The sequence below is a fragment of the Leguminivora glycinivorella genome, chromosome 8 (genome assembly GCF_023078275.1).
Source record: "Leguminivora glycinivorella isolate SPB_JAAS2020 chromosome 8, LegGlyc_1.1, whole genome shotgun sequence".
NCBI classification, from domain to species: domain Eukaryota; kingdom Metazoa; phylum Arthropoda; class Insecta; order Lepidoptera; family Tortricidae; genus Leguminivora; species Leguminivora glycinivorella.
The window spans coordinates 20862280-20879383 of record NC_062978.1 but is presented as its reverse complement, the minus strand read 5'-3'; the positions used below and the strand labels follow the sequence as shown (position 1 = coordinate 20879383).

General features: G+C 34.2%; 1 protein-coding gene across 2 annotated transcripts in view; it reads left to right on the top strand.

The window, feature by feature from the left end:
* LOC125228537 (proton-coupled amino acid transporter-like protein pathetic) overlaps nt 1-17104 on the top strand; it is a 92589-nt gene extending 75485 nt beyond the window's left edge. For both annotated transcript variants that reach the window (XM_048133138.1, XM_048133137.1), the window contains exons 8-10: nt 4052-4264; nt 4734-4903; nt 16470-17104. In XM_048133138.1, the coding sequence (XP_047989095.1) occupies nt 4052-4264; nt 4734-4903; nt 16470-16753 (667 nt within the window). In that variant the 3' untranslated portion in view covers nt 16754-17104. The remainder of the gene's footprint in view (nt 1-4051; nt 4265-4733; nt 4904-16469) is intronic.

The window sequence follows — 17104 nt, the reverse complement described above, 5'->3', positions numbered from 1 at the left end:
ATTCATTTTTAAATACCTATCCAACAATATATCACATGTTGGGGTTGGAATGAAAAAAAAAATATCAGCCCCCACTTTACATGTAGGGGGGGTACCCTAATAAAACATTTTTTTCATTTTTTATTTTTGCACTTTGTTGGCGTGATTGATAATTGATATACATATTGGTACCAAATTTCAGCATTCTAGTGCTAACGGTTACTGAGATTATCCGCGGACGGACGGACGGACGGACGGACGGACGGACGGACGGACGGACGGACGGACGGACGGACGGACGGACGGACGGACGGACGGACGGACGGACGGACGGACGGACAGACAGACAGACATGGCGAAACTATAAGGGTTCCTAGTTGACTACAGAACCCTAAAAAAGATGAAATTAATACAATTTAAATATATGTTATTGAACCATAGAATGCCGTTCGCTAGTTTGCAGGTGGTACAGCGACATCTAACGAAAAATGTGGACATCAAAAAATACTTATACATTTTACGAAAACAAGTCATTGCCCAGTTTGCGGGGGTAACAGTGACATCTAGCGAACGACAGCGAACAACTCTATCGTTGAGTTTCCTAAACATATCCTAAGTACATTGGGTTTCTCAACAATAAATAAATAAATAAAATTTACTTTTTCTTTTAACTGAAAACACCGTGTTGATAACCTCTCTCTCCCTCCCTTTCTTCCCTTGGCTTCTGGCTGGCTTCCTAAACTTTGACGAGCCATAACATAATATTAAAAATGTAGGGGCTAAGTTTTTAATTCCCATAGAAAAATTGAATTACGCGCCATTTCCAGTGCCAAGTTTCGATTGATCGTCATAGTTGACAGACGTCAAAAATACAACGTTACCTCTTTAGTTTTCTAACAGATGGCGTTAGTTATACAAAATAGTAAATGATGTTTTCTTACTCCTTAGAGTCCTAACAGATGGCGTTAGTAGTACAATATTGAACACAAAACTGAGATTTGATTTTTTTTTAAATGACAATAAAATAATATTTTTTTACAGATATGAAATCTAGATATGAATATAAATTACTATGTTTAAGCACAACTTCATAGGCGTGATAGTTTTTTCAAAAAATGTACCACAAGGTTCGGAACTTTGTCGACTATAGGAGGGCTTCGCTACCGCTCGCCCTGATAAGTAGGATACTGAAATCTTCTTTCTTCGTTGAGCCATCACAGCTAACTTTAACTTACAAACCTACACCTACCTACACTTCTGAAGGCGCTTAAGTCATTTTTGCTAATAAAAAAAAACCACAACGTTCTATGAACATTGGTCAAGTGCGAGTCGGTTTTCGACTTTTCCATACAAAGAACTCATGAGCGCCTGAACGACTATGATGGCAAAGTTAACGTTTCGAACTTTCAAGACTTTACGTATATATCTCGGAAACGATAAGAGATAGAGCAAAATGGACTTCAGATTTGGGCTTTCGGTGGCACAAATTCTATGTTTTCGTCAACAGACACCTTTTTTTGGACCGATTTGAATAAAATTTTGCTCAGTCAATTTATAAACGGTCTTAAGCGCCTCCTTTTTAGTAGGAACTTAAGTCATTTTGTACAAATGAAAAAAAAATTGAACAAGTTCTAAAAAGAAAAAGACAGAAATGAATTTCTTTATACCTGTCCAACTCGATTACACAATTTTAAGACGTTTAGTAACTACTTGCAGCGGCAGTGAGTGAAATTCGTAATCTGAGTTTTTTTCTCTTAAGTCCGACTTACGCTTGACTGTAGATTTCTAATAGGTTTTCCTGTAATCTACATGGAGAGGGCTATCTCGTGTATTTTTTTGAAAATTTTACGCTAAGTAGTTTCGGAGATAAGGGGGGGAATGGTCATTTTTTGCTTATTTTCTTAAATTACTTCTAAATTACCAAAATAAAAAATATAAAAAAAATATATTTCAGATGCTGATAAAATGCTCTTTCATTTGATATGTAACACAATATAGTTTTAATAACTTTGATTTTTAATTTTCAATTTTACCCCCCAAAAGTGACCCCTGTGATTAAATTTCATTTAATTAAATTACATGTCCGTCTTTGGGCCACAGGTTTACATACGTGTGCCAAATTTCAAGTAAATCGGTCTAGTAGTTTCGGAGAAATCGGCTGTGACAGAGGGACAGACAGACACGCGAGTGATCCTATAAGGGTTCCGTTTTTCCTCTTTGAGGTACGGAACCCTAAAAATTATGAATTCTGTAACTTTAATACGAGGTACCCTAACAGACTCATATGTCCGAGAACACACACAAGTTTATATAAGAAAAGTTGCTATCCTATGAGTATACTTTTGTATAATAAGCTCCCAGACACTATCCTAAAGGCCTTACTTTACATTTGTTTAAAAGAAGATTATTTGAATGGCTAAATGAACAGACTTTCTACTCTGTAAAGGAATATTTAGACTACTAAACCGCTAAATCTGTGACATCTCAATTAATTAATTTATTTATATTCGATAATTTGTATTGTTTTGTATATTAATATTTCTATGTAGATATAATCTAGCTTTAGATAGGTATTATTTAAGTGCATGCATAGTACTAGACCTAGGTACAATCTGAGATTTGCATGTCACTGTGTGACAAGGTAGATTGGCTCACTTTATTGTAAACAAACACCTATGTATACCCTATCTTTCGCAAATAAATGACTTATGACTTATGACTTATGACTTATGACTAGCAATGCACGGTCGAGAAGTTTCCAAAGTTGCAGAACATTCCTCATGAGAATTTTCGGTAACTTCTGAGAATGTTCTCGAGAACGAGAATTTATCAGAATACTTAGTAACTTCGTAGTTTATACCATAATTTCGTCGAACTCAGCAAGTCAAGACGTAGTCCCGTGGTAGTGCGCTGGCTTCGTATGCCGATGTTCTCAGGTTCGATCCTGACAGCGATCATTTATTTTTATTTTTTTTTGTATACACCGTGTTTCACTTAACACTAAAAACCTGAAAACACTTTGTTCAGAATCGAGAGTAGAATCGATTGAGCTATATCTTGATGGGGGTAATATTTTTATTTAAATTAGTATTATTAGTTATTTTTTACGTGCCCATTCTATTGTACTCGTAATACAACATTGTGTATATCGCATTGCTAGAGGTTCTTTACCTTTTTTCAGTATTTAGGGGTATTAATACTGGCCGGTTACTTGGACGATTATTTTTTCCGCTACTAGTTTGACGTTGTTTGTCAGTTTAATCTTAATGTTTATCATAAGTCATAACAAATTGAACTCGTACCTAATTACAACCTTGTCATTTTGAATATTGAGTTTATGTGCTTACTGCGATTACCTGTCCAATTTGAAGTTTACTGTGACAAAGCTTTAAAGTGTTTTACAGTGACATCTTAGCTGTCTATTGGTAAACCTTATGTCGTTGCAGTAACGTACACAAATAAATAGTCTTATGGTTTATGATGGTAGTTAGCAATTATTTTATGGAGTGTAGAGCTAAAAGTCAAGTAGAGCTGTACAGAAAATTAAAAATTCAATTAAAAAAAAAGTAACGATCAGATTAAAAGATGAATACTCTAGATGAGTTTAAAAAAATAAAAATCAGTTGGGGTGTCTGAGGTTTTGAGTGATACCGGAAACACCGTGTATACATATATTGGCATGACCAAAAAAACAGGCATCAAGAAATAATACTTCGGTACCTGATTTAAAAAAGTCAGAACTAAAACTGTGAAGTCTGAAAGTCGAAATGTTCCCTGAAGTATAGTGAGAATTTAAGCAACTTATAGTGAGAATTTAGGTAAATTATCACTTATCAACAAAATAGCTAACTGTAATAGACAATATTATACCTATAATAACATATAGTTTTATATTATGCCCATTTAAACATTATTTCAAGTATATTCTCTTATTTAAATAATAAATTGCATGTTGCGGGAATGTTCTGCAATTTCTACATTACTAGGCCGGCCCAGTCCCATAAAAGCCTGGCGGTTTTTTTGCCAACATCAGCAATGCGAATTAAGCCAACGTTAACTTTTCTTTTTTCAGTACTGTTATATTTGCCATGGAGGGAATCGGAGTGGTTATGCCCGTAGAAAACGAGATGAAGAAGCCCCAGCAGTTCCTCGGATGTCCAGGCGTCTTAACCGTTTCCATGGTGATAGTTATAGTACTGTACGCTATTTTCGGATTCTTTGGATACTTGCAGTACGGGGACGCAGTAAAAGGAAGCATTACTTTGAATTTGCCGGAACACGATAAGTAAGTTTGAGAACATTTGTAACTCTCGCTTTATTTTAACCCCCGACGCAAAAACGAAGGGGTGTTATAAGTTTTACGTGTCTGTCTGTCTGTCCGTCTGTCTGTCTGTGTGTGTGTCTGTCTGTCTGTGGCATCGTAGCTCCCGCACGGATGAACCGATTTAGATTTAGTTTTTTTTGTTTGAAAGCTGAATTAGTCGGGAGTGTTCTTAGGCATATTTCATGAAAATCGCGGTCGGGGTGTTTTTATATATATATTTTTTTTTATATACCTTGAATATCTTTCGCAATTTTTTGAGACCATTATTCCCAACTTTACGAAAAAAAACATCGTGAACAATCTGTGTTTAATTTTGGCAAAAACTTCATATTATTAATTAAATATTATATACAAATACCTTAAACAATACTAGATTGAATGTACTCATTGTGTGTTTTTTAAATAGAATTCAAATCTTTTTTTTTTTCAGAATCGCACAGGCTACGAAGTTGTTAATGGCTATCGTTATATACTGCTCGTTCCCTCTACAATTATACGTGTCTATGGAGATCATAACAAGGTTGACTAAAAGCCATCTGTCCACCAAATTTGAAAACGCCTTTCAAATCACCATCAGGACTGTCATCGTAATATTGGCAGGTAAACAAATTCCCTCGTTTTAAACATGAGAATGTTTTGTTCATTGCACAGTGTCCATAACTCCAATAAAGTGTTTGCATACAGTAACACTTTAAGGGGCTCCACACGTTTTTTAACGATTTTTGACAAGTTTTGAGTTGAAACTCCTAAATTTGCACTAGCTACAGATATAATTTTTAAAACAAACGGCCATCGGTTCTTCAATCTTTTATCTCTATTCGTAAGAGCCATATTTTAAAGAAAAAAAAACTAGTTTTTAGGGTTCCGTAGTCAACTAGGAACCCTTATAGTTTCGCCATGTCTGTCTGTCCGTCCGTCCGCGGATAATCTCAGTGACCGTTAGCACTAGAAAGCTGAAATTTGGTACCAATATGTTTATCAATCACGCCGACAAAGTGGAAAAACATGTTTTATTAGGGTACCCCCCCTACACGTAAAGTGGGGAGTGATTTTTTCTTTCATTGCAATCCTAACGTGTGATATATTGTTGGATAGGTATTTAAAAATGAATAAGGGTTTTTTCATAATATTCATATTTTCGGAAAATAATCGCTCCAAAAGGAAAAAAAAGTGTGTCCCCCCCCCTCTAACTTTTAAACCATATGTTTAAAAAATATGAAAAAAATCACAAAAGTAGAACTTTATAATGACTTTCTAGGAAAATTGTTTTGAACTTGATAGGTTCAGTAGTTTTTGAGAAAAATACGGAAAACTACGGAACCCTACACTGAGCGTGGCCCGACACGCTCTTGGCCGGTTTTTTTTATGATTTTTTTAAACATGATCTAAAAAAACACATTTATCGAAATTTGATTTTAGTGAAGAGTATTACATTATGAACTGTCATGTTTGGATTTACCTTTGACTTTTCTAAAAATACAAGAGAGATTTTTATTCTAAAGTATTTAAAATGAAAGTTATGACCAAAATTCTAGTTTTTGACCATAAAATTGTTCAACTTTGATGCCAAATATCACAGAAACAATGAGTTGTGAAGGAATTATGAGATACTATTTTGTTTAAAGATGATGCTGTTAATATGATGCTTTAGAAACTATCATAATAATAATGGCTTCAAATCGAAGGTTATTGGCCTTAAGTTCTCGCGCTTTGTACACATGGTTAAAGTCACATACAGGATGCATACAGGTCAACGCAATTGATTAACATTATTTTACCTTTTTAGGGTTCCGTAGTCAACTAGGAACCCTTATAGTTTCGCCATGTCTGTCTGTCCGTCCGTCCGTCCGTCCGTCCGCGGATAATCTCAGTAACCGTTAGCACTAGAAAGCTGAAATTTGGTACCAATATGTATATCAATCACGCCAACAAAGTGCAAAAATAAAAAATGGAAATAAATGTTTTATTAGGGTACCCCCCTACATGTAAAGTGGGGGCTGATATTTTTTTTCATTCCAACCCCAACGTGTGATATATTGTTGGATAGGTATTTAAAAATGAATAAGGGTTTAGTAAGATCGTTTTTTGATAATATTAATAGTTTCGGAAATAATCGCTCCTAAAGGAAAAAAAAAGTGCGTCCCCCCCCCTCTAACTTTTGAACCATTATGTTTAAAAAATATGAAAAAAATCACAAAAGTAGAACTTTATAAAGACTTTCTAGGAAAATTGTTTTGAACTTGGTAGGTTCAGTAGTTTTTGAGAAAAATACGGCCCCGAACCTTTTGTACCATATAAACTAATACCGGGTAGTTTTGTGTTGTTTACATCTCCGGCGACACTTTGGCCGCTGGGACGTCAGTCTTCCGCGACCACGGCCAGTGCAACCTGGCCGAAACGTTGGAAAAAATGTAAAATAATGTTAATTAATCGCGTTCGACCTTTTAGTATGTCAACTAACAAATACCGGCCAAGAGCGTGTCGGGTCGGGTTCCGTAGTTTTCCGTATTTTTCTCAAAAACTACTGAACCTATCAAGTTCAAAACAATTTTCCTAGAAAGTCTTTATAAAGTTCTACTTTCGTGATTTTTTTCATATTTTTTAAACATATGGTTCAAAAATAAAACTATGGAAACGGATTAAATCGCGTATAATGAATTTAAAATTCATCCCGACGTTTCGAACTCTTTCCAGCGTTCGTGGTCAACGGGTGACTGAGGAAAAATTACAATGTGCAAAAGCTACCCACATACAAGAAATATTAACGAATTATGACCACAAATAATATAGATTTCTAAGGCAGGTTCACACACTATTAATAAAACTAGTTATACAATATTCAAAGAATTTACCATTACTATGTTAAAAAATAATTAACCAATTAATCGACACAAAATTGACAAAGAACAAACTGCAACTGTCCAACACCATACAACACAAATGCCTCACAGCCTTCGTCGTGCTTGTTCCATTATCAGATGTACTACTGGATCCCAAGCCGGTGGTAAAGTAAAGCCATCTTCTCTATTAAAGTTTGGATATTTCTTGATCTCAATGGCCTCTCGCAACAGTCTAGGTATATATCGCTTCTCCTTAGCAATAACCAGAGGCTTAATCGCGATTAAATCCGTTTCCATAGTTTTATTTCATGAGTAACTATCGCTGTAACCGAAGACAATATTATATTATCTTTTTTTTCCTTTAGGAGCGATTATTTCCGAAAATATTAATAATTATCAAAAAACGATCTTAGTAAACCCTTATTCATTTTTAATTACCCATCCAACAATCTATCACACGTTGGGGTTGGAATGAAAAAAAAAATCAGTGCCCACTTTACATGTAGGGGGGGTACCCTAACGAAACATTTTTTTCCACTTTTTAATTTACCACTTTGTCGGCGTGATTGATATACATATTGGTACCAAATTTCAGCTTTATAGTGCTAACGGTTACTGAGATTATCCGCGGACGGACGGACGGACGGACAGACAGACATGGCGAAACTATAAGGGTTCCTAGTTGACTACGGAACCCTAAAAACAATAGGCTAGTTTCCTACTAGTCAACTCAGCTTCTTTTTAAGAACTGTCAAAACGATTTGCTAATGCTAACATGGAATTACTATGAAATACTGAGGAGTGATGTCACGGTCAATTCAAATGCGCAGCCTGAAAGTGGCCAAAATCATATTTTCCACAAATATTTTTGCGTGTTTTTAATATTATAACAACAAATGAAATGACATATTTCTTTAACAAATCATGATATCACGTCAATACACATTTTGAAAAAAAAAAATTTGTAGGCATCATCAGTGTAGTTATGATAGTATTTAATAGGTGGTTAGGTGGCGCTAAAAATCGAGGTACCACTATTAGTATGAAGTATGTAAATCCTATATAAATAATCCTTGGCCTACGTACTGTATTTTTAGTATCTTCAAACCCAAGCTTTCTCGAGCTTTACCTGTTCATGCCACTTGTGTAAGAATATTTATTTAAATTAGTAAAATCAACAAAGTTATAATAGGAGCTAATTCCCTTCAACAACTATTTAGTGAGTTACAAGGAAAATTACAAAACTTTACCTTAAATGACTTTTGTATTATCTATATTGGCGAAAAAGACTATACTGTAACTTCGAATTATACACAGTTAATTATTTTTATAAGAGAACAACTTCAAAAAGTACAGCATACCAACGTTATAATATGTCTTCCTAGTTTTAAGCTTAGTCGTAAGGCAGCTTTATATAACAAAAGGGTAGAATACTTTAATTATCAATTGTACTTAGATAATGCGCGGCACGAATATGCCTATATTCTGGATTCCAACAAAAATCTGTCTTATACCAACTTCATGTTTTTACGAGGTGCAGGTACAGTTAATAACAGAGGGCTTAAAGTAATATTTAAGAGTGTCTCCGATCTCATACATATAATAAGAGAGTCATGTTCATCTCCATTGTGCTGCAGTAGTATAAGTAGAAGGTCCACACTCAATATGACGCAACCCATGCAGCATTCCTTTCGATGCAAACTCTTCATTTAATGTCATGCATCAAAACATCGCCGGAGCCCTAGGAAAGCTAGACGTCATTGAACTGTCATTGCAAAACTTGAATAATAACAATCATCATATAAGTGCATTATGTCTGTCCGAACATTTTATACAATTAGGAAATGAACCTAATTTGACACTTCACGGTTTCAAAATGGCAGCTTGTTACTGTCGTAAAAGGAAAAGTAGAGGGGGAACGTGTATCTTACTTCGGGAAGAAATAGAATTTAACCCTTTGCCATGGATTAAAGATATATGTGTTGAAAAAGTTTTTGAGTGTTGTGGTGTGAATATACCATCACATAATATTACAATTATATGTGTCTACCGAATACCAGGTGCTGACTTAGATTTATTCTTCGAAAAAATCGAAAACTTATTGCATACTCTTACTAAATCACAAAAATACTCTAGACGTGTAATAATATGTGGTGACTACAATATAGATCGTTTAACTACCAATTCGATTAATACAGAATTTGAACGAATTTTACAAAGCTATAATTTTAAATTACAAATCAATGAGCCAACACGAGTGACTAGTATCTCTAGCACATGTATCGACAACATTGCTACAAATTTTAAAGCTACAGGAAAATGTAATATACACAACTTGTGCCTCTCAGACCACAAAGCACAAATAATATCGGTCCCAGTAAAGTCTCTTAGTTATGTAAAATACTGGTACGAATGGAAAAGAGACTTTAATTTAGAAAATCGTAGAAAATTTCACCACGCTATGCAAAATTTATCATTTTCCGATATTGTGTCATGCAATAATACAAACAGAGCTTTCGATGATTTCCATGAAATAGTTAATTTATTTTTTAATCTGTGCTTTCCTCTAAGAAAAGTGAGAATAAATGCAAACTGCAAACCAAAGTGGATAACTACAGGATTAAAAAAAGCTATAAAAACAAAACGAAAGCTATATCTTAAATGCATTCATTCATCTGAAAATATTCATAAAGTTAATTATAGGAAATACTCTGCTCTACTAAAAAAATGTATCAAGAGGTCACACAGGTTACAGAATCACAATTCTATATATAATGCAGATAATGTGGCAAAAGCGACGTGGTCAATTATAAACTCTCACATGGGGAAGCGTCAACCAGGCCAATTCACTGACAGTATGATTTTTGAAGATCAAAAAGTAACTGATGCAAAAGAAATGGCAAACAAATTAAATCATCAATTTACGACTCTAACAGATAACGAACAAAGTACAAGTAAATACCAATATAAATTACAAAACTTAGACTCAACAATATACCTATACCCGACAAGTCCAGCTGAGGTTGCAAGAGTAATCATGACATTAAAAAACTCCAAAGCAGCTGGTTATGATGAACTACCTACATCAATTATAAAAGAAAATATTTCAGTGTTTGCTTTTGTACTAAGCCACATAATAAATGTGTCTATGGCAGAAGGCGTATTTCCTGACAAACTTAAGTTCACGATTATAAAACCTTTACTGAAAAAAGGTGATAAAACAGACCCTTTAAATTATAGACCCATAGCGCTCATACCAGTCTTATCGAAAATCTTCGAAAAAACTTTACATAATAGAATGTCCAATTTTCTTGAAAAGCATAATCTTCTGTCCGGAGATCAATTTGGTTTTCGTAAAAATAAATCGACAACCTTAGCTGTAATGGATCTAATAAAAAATATTTTGACTTGTAGAAATAATAGCACATCAGTTACTGGCATTTTTATGGACATGTCAAAGGCTTTTGACAGAGTAAATCATAGCATACTATTAACGAAACTATACCACTATGGTATTAGAGGGAACTGCCACGATTGGATACGAACTTACTTATCTAAACCAACGTGTACAATGTACGGAGATACAGAAATATGACGATACCACAAAAACGTTAATAAAGTATCGATCCGATTGCGTTAATGCTACGACTGGCGTTCCACAGGGCAGCGTCCTTGGACCATTGCTTTTTCTCGTGTATATCAACGACTTGCCCTCTATTACCAAACACAAGATGACGCTTTTTGCTGACGACTGTTCCATAGTAGTACAAAAGAAAGATACCCAAAATTATGAATCGGAAATCAACCAAGTCTTTAAAAAGGTAAATATGTGGTTAGTTAATAATAAATTGAAAGTTAATCTCCTTAAAACTAAATTCATGGAATTTTATGCACCACAAGGGAAACCAACGAACGTAAAAATAAACTTTAATGGTGTTTCGATTGAATGTGTGTCGTCAATTCGCTTCCTAGGTATTATTTTAGATTGCCATACTAACTGGAAAGACCACACGGAAATGCTAATTGATAAACTGAACAGGTTTATATTTGCCCTGCGGAGGATCTCACAGCTTTCTTCACAAAAGTCTGCACTCTTAGCATTTAATGGGCATGTAATGTCCAATTTACGTTACGGGTTAATACTTTGGGGCAATTGTAGTAATATGAAAAAAGTATTTCTACTACAAAAAAAATGTATACGGGCTATATGTGGTGTGCATCAAACAGAACCCTGCAGACCTCTTTTCCATAAGTTAAAAGTGATGACACTGCCCTCACTATACATTTATGAGATAAGTTTATTTGTTAAATATAATATAAGTTTATTTAGAAATAAGGCATCCACTACAATATATCAGTCTCGAAACGGCTCAGACTTATGCTATCCTTACCACTCGAAGACAGCATTCTTTTCAAATAATGTTTTGTGTATGTCTATAAAAATATTTAATAAATTGCCAGTAGAAATAAGGAACTCTGACATGCCTGAATTTAAATATAAATTAGCTCAATATTGTTTAGATAAGTGTTTTTATAAAATTAACGAATATTTCCTATGACTTATAAATTAATTAATAATAATAAATTATATGAATGTAATAATGTGTCTTGTAAATTATAGGAATTAATATTAATAAAAATCTTTGTTGTGATGCAAAGTTAGCTCATAGCCTCATACTAGTATTAGGTATTAGTACATAACATTTACATGTACACACTTAGTTAAGTATCCCTAGCTAATAAGAAAAATTTGCATGCTTCTTTAAGTAAAATGTAAGCACTTAATATTACTGTCCAACTATGTAAATCACTACATTTTGCAAATAAATAATCTTTATCTTTATCTTTATCTTTAAGTTTATAATATATACTACAATTCCAGAATGTGTAATTTATTTGGTCTCGACGGTTAATTAATTAAGACATACTTAAGTAAGCTTTACTGAGAATACCTTCCTTTTAATACGTTTCCAAATACTTACATACTTTCGACCAAGGACGATACGATATAATACCGGGACAGACAAAGCCCATACAAAAAAGCGTACTTACCCCTGAAATGTATGGGCCTTTTAGACTTAAGGCGCTGTTTCGGAGCCTGGAAGTGGCCGAAATCGTATTTTCCCCAAATATTTTTGCGTTTCTTTATTTTTATTAAGAGCAAATGACATGCTTATTTATTTTAATATCATGATATCACGTCAATACACATTTTGAAAAAAATAAATTTGTAGGCATCATTAGTAGTAGTAGTAAACTCTTTATTGTACAATTAATAACAAAAAACCGGCCAAGAGCGTGTCGGGCCACGCTCAGTGTAGGGTTCCGTAGTTTTCCGTATTTTTCTCAAAAACTACTGAACCTATCAAGTTCAAAACAATTTTCCTAGAAATTCTTTATAAAGTTCTACATTTGTAATTTTTTTCATGTTTTTTAAACATATGGTTCAAAAGTTAGAGGGGGGGGACGCACTTTTTTTTTCCTTTAGGAGCGATTATTTCCGAAAATATTAATATTATCAAAAAATGATCTTACAAAACCCATATTCATTTTTAAATACCTATTCAACAATATATCACACGTTGGAGTTGAATCGAAAAAAAATATCAGCCCCCACTTTACATGTAGGGGGGTACCATAATAAAACATTTTTTTCCATATTTTATTTTTGCACTTTGTCGGCGTAATTTATATACATATTGGTACCAAATTTCAGCTTTCTAGTGCTAACGGTTACTGAGATTATCCGCGGACGGACGGACGGACAGACAGACATGGCGAAACTATAAGGGTTCCTAGTTGACTACGGAACCCTAAAAACACAGTAATTACAGTAAATGAACAGTACAAAGGCGAACTTATCCCTTTGAGGGATTTATTTCAGTTAACCTTTGAGTGAATGAGAGGATAAAAAGAGATGAGGGTGACAAATGCACTGCCGTGCCATGACAAAACACTGTAACTCAAGTTACAGTGTTTTGTGGTAATACTGTCCAATAAGCTTATCTGGCCCTATTCTATATATACATGTTAAGAGTATACTGACTTTCTATCAAAAACATTGAAAACCTTCATTGTAATATGCACTGTAACTCTTAAAATCTAAAGTCGTCATTTGACAAAACACTGCATCTCTCGATACAGTGTTTTGTCAAAATAAAACTCCCCATTTCTTCAATCGGTGACTAAAGTTACAGTGTTTTGTCAAAATAATCCGACGAGAAATCTTGACTGAGTGTTTTGGTTTAGGTATTTTTTTAGTATAAATCAGGACTTCTTAAGTGCAGCCTGCATGTTGTTTTATTTAGTTTGTGTGGATATCAATAGACTAGTAAAATGAGCATGTAAAGAACGGAATAAATTAAATTAAAACTTTCTAAACATTGCAACAGAGAGTGTCATTCAAATGTGTCATCGAATTTTGCCAGATTAAAAAGTTTTTTAGAAAATGAAAGTGATAAACTACCCCTGAACGCCAAAACTAATAAGAAAAGTATAGATGATTATGTTGTATCAAACAAAATAAACTGTTCTACTGATTATGCTGCTCAACAATAGCCGATGGAACAGGTAGGTATGGATATTGAGTACTCAATACCTTCGCCTTATTAAGTACATCCAGCAGTGACTCAATTAGACGAAAATATGAACCAACCTATATCAGATTGTCTTACGGAATTAACTACAGTGCCGTCTTTAGTTATTCCTATTTAAACAGCCATCACTCTGCTTAGCAACATGTCCCTCGCAACTCCATTTAAGTTTGGTAATGACGAAACCCACGTCTTGCACCTTGGTGCGACGACGGATCTTGGCATTCCTCACCCGATCTTGAATCTTGGTACCGAGCATGGCACGCTCCATACACATACTGCTCCTGATTCCTGAAGTACCCGAGTCTCAGGTTGAAGTTGTGCCAAAGAAAAAACAAGCGAAAACGTAGTCCCACAAAAATGTTAAAGCAACAGAAGCAGAAGCAGCATCCCTTGCTTGTTTGCTTTATTGAATTACCTACATATTTATAAACTGAAATAGATGTCACATACTAGTATAAAGTTACCTATTCATAAGAAGGTATATGACAACTATATCAGTTTAAGTTAATAGTGTACACATAGTACACACCTGGAATTCTCTTAGGAGTAATTTGGTCTGCTATGACAAAACACTGTAATTCATGCGTTACAGTGTTTTGTCAATGCAACTCGCACATATTACTGATAAAGTATATTACGACATAACACGTTTATGCTCTAAAATGCTTAAAAGAAGTATAAATATTGCATTATTTTTAAATGGTCACTAATAGTAACATAATATCTATAAAATGTCCAAATTTCATTACAATCGGATGAAAAATAACGACTCTGTGGCCGATTAAAGAATAAAAAAGTTTTTTGCGATTTCTGGAAAATAGGTGTTTTTTAGATACAGTGTCTTGTCATCGCACGGCAGTGCAGCAACATGTACAACAAGGTACCAGAAAGACAAATAATTAAATAAATACACACATAATTTATGGGAATGAACAAATATTACATAAAAAAAAAGGAATGGAGAAATTACACTAAAAATGGTATCATTAGTGTAATAGGTGGCACTAAAAAATTGAGGTAGGTATACGATTCTTAGTATAAAAATTGTAAATCCTATATAAATTGCCTTGCTTTCGACTAACTGGGTCGTATGAATGATACCGCTACAATTTGAAAAAAGTTATTTTAAAATAAAGTTGCTTATTTATGTTGTTCATTATTGTCCTACAACTTTGTCTTTCTCCCTTCCATTGAATAACTATACTATTACATCATAATTTGAGCAGGCATTGAACAATACTACTAACCAAGGATTATTTATAAAGAATTTACATACTTCATACTAAGAATCATACCTCGTTTTTTTAGCGCCACTTATTAAATACTATTATAACTACACTGGTGATACCTACAAATTTATTTTTTTCAAAATGTGTAGGTATTGACGTGAAATCGTGATTTAAAAAAATAAAAACAGGCAAAAATATTTAAGGAAAATATGATTTTGGACTTTCCAGGCTGCGAATTGCGCCATCTAGTTTTAAGCCAAAAAAGCCCACACATTTCAGGGGTACGCTTTTCTGTATGCTTTGTCAGTCCAGTATTAGATCGTTCTAGCTATTATATCATAATTTGAGCAGGCATTGAACAATACTATTAACCCTTAAATGCATGGTGATGTATATATGTGTCATATATTTGATGGCCCGTAGCTCGATATGTTGCTATCCAAAATCACATTTATTGCTTAATTATTATTCATTATGTATTATTATTTAATATACAATCAAATAAATTAAATAATATAATGATTTACTATTTATTATTTAAGGATTAAGATGAAATGGCGGAAAAGTGTGAAAAAACAGGACGATGGCGATTTTTAGTATCCGATTTAGGCTGATTTTTTCAGAGTTAGTGATTTGTTTATGTTTAAACATTTTATCATAAAGGTTTCACAAATAGTGTACCTTTTTAGTAGTAGACTAGTAGTATTTTTATTTTATATATTATTTTATTTTTAAATAAAACTTACCAATTACGATATATTTATATAAATAAGATTTGGCCTATTTAACTTCTAACATTGATTAAGTATAAAAATCGGTATTAAATATTTTTTTTTATTATTTTTCCCAGAGTCAGAAAACCATTTGTCTATCACATATATATTAATATCTCGTTAAAAGAAAAATTAATGCATTAACATTCCCAACTCGAGTTATAACCACGCGAGTGACATTCTATAATTTGGGTCATTATTATGCCCTGTTCTCTGGGGTGCCTTTATGTGGCTTTAGTGGCTTGGCTTGCTTTAGAATATAATTATAATAGTACAAGTACAGGAGGTTCACTCCTTTGATCCGCGCGAAGGTCGTCACCAGTGAATGGGCCGCGAACTCGCGGCCACTGACATGTACTTGTAGCGCGGCGATAGGATCGCGGAGTAGCCGCCCCTGGTCCTATATCCGATATTGGATCGGATGATGTGAAAACGCACTAAGGGTCGGTAGAAGGAGAACAATCAGAATTAATAATGCGGCGGGCGGGTGGTCTAGTGGTGCAGACGTTAGCCGCGTAAGCTGAAGACCCGAGTTCGATTCCCGGCTCGGCCACCAGTTGGCCTTGTCGTTTTTTCTTTCGTGTATGATATCTATTTCAATTTATAATTTATATATAGTAGTGTGACTACTTGAAAAAAGAACAAATCAGAAACACTCAACAAAATAATTTGATTTGTTCCCTACTCGTGCAGAATTAATAAATTATACAAAATATCTTTGTCCACAGTGGGTGTTGCTGCAGCCTTTCCGAACTTAGAGTTGGTGATCAGCTTCGTCGGCGCAGTCTTTTTCTCTACCCTTGGTCTTCTCTTTCCCGCCATCATCGAAATCGTCTACCGCTGGGATCGAGGCACTGGCCGATTCAACTACATAATTTACAAGAACATCTTGATAGCAACCGTGGCTATCGTAGCCCTAGTGTCAGGAGCGTATGTGTCTGTCGTGGGACTGATCGATCAATTTATCATTGGACATGTCCCAGTGCATAATGATACCGAAACGAAATTGTAAATGAAAATATTTAGCGGTTTATTGAAACTTCAGTGTCAAATGTACCTAAATGCAATCGTAGTTCTGTGTATCGGGAGTCTATTTCATCAGTAATGTGTCTGATGCTGATGATGAATGTATTATTGGACACGTCATAAGTACATAATGTTACCTTTACGAAATCGTAAATATTATTATGCAAGATGAAAATGAAAATGTGTAGCGGTTTACCGTAAAATTTCATGTCTCATATTAGTTAAGGTATTAATTTAAATATAGGATAAGATAAATAGTATGTGCACATGTTATTAAATTAATAATAAATAGTGCATAGATTATTGTGATTACAGTAAAACAATCAGTTTTCTCTTT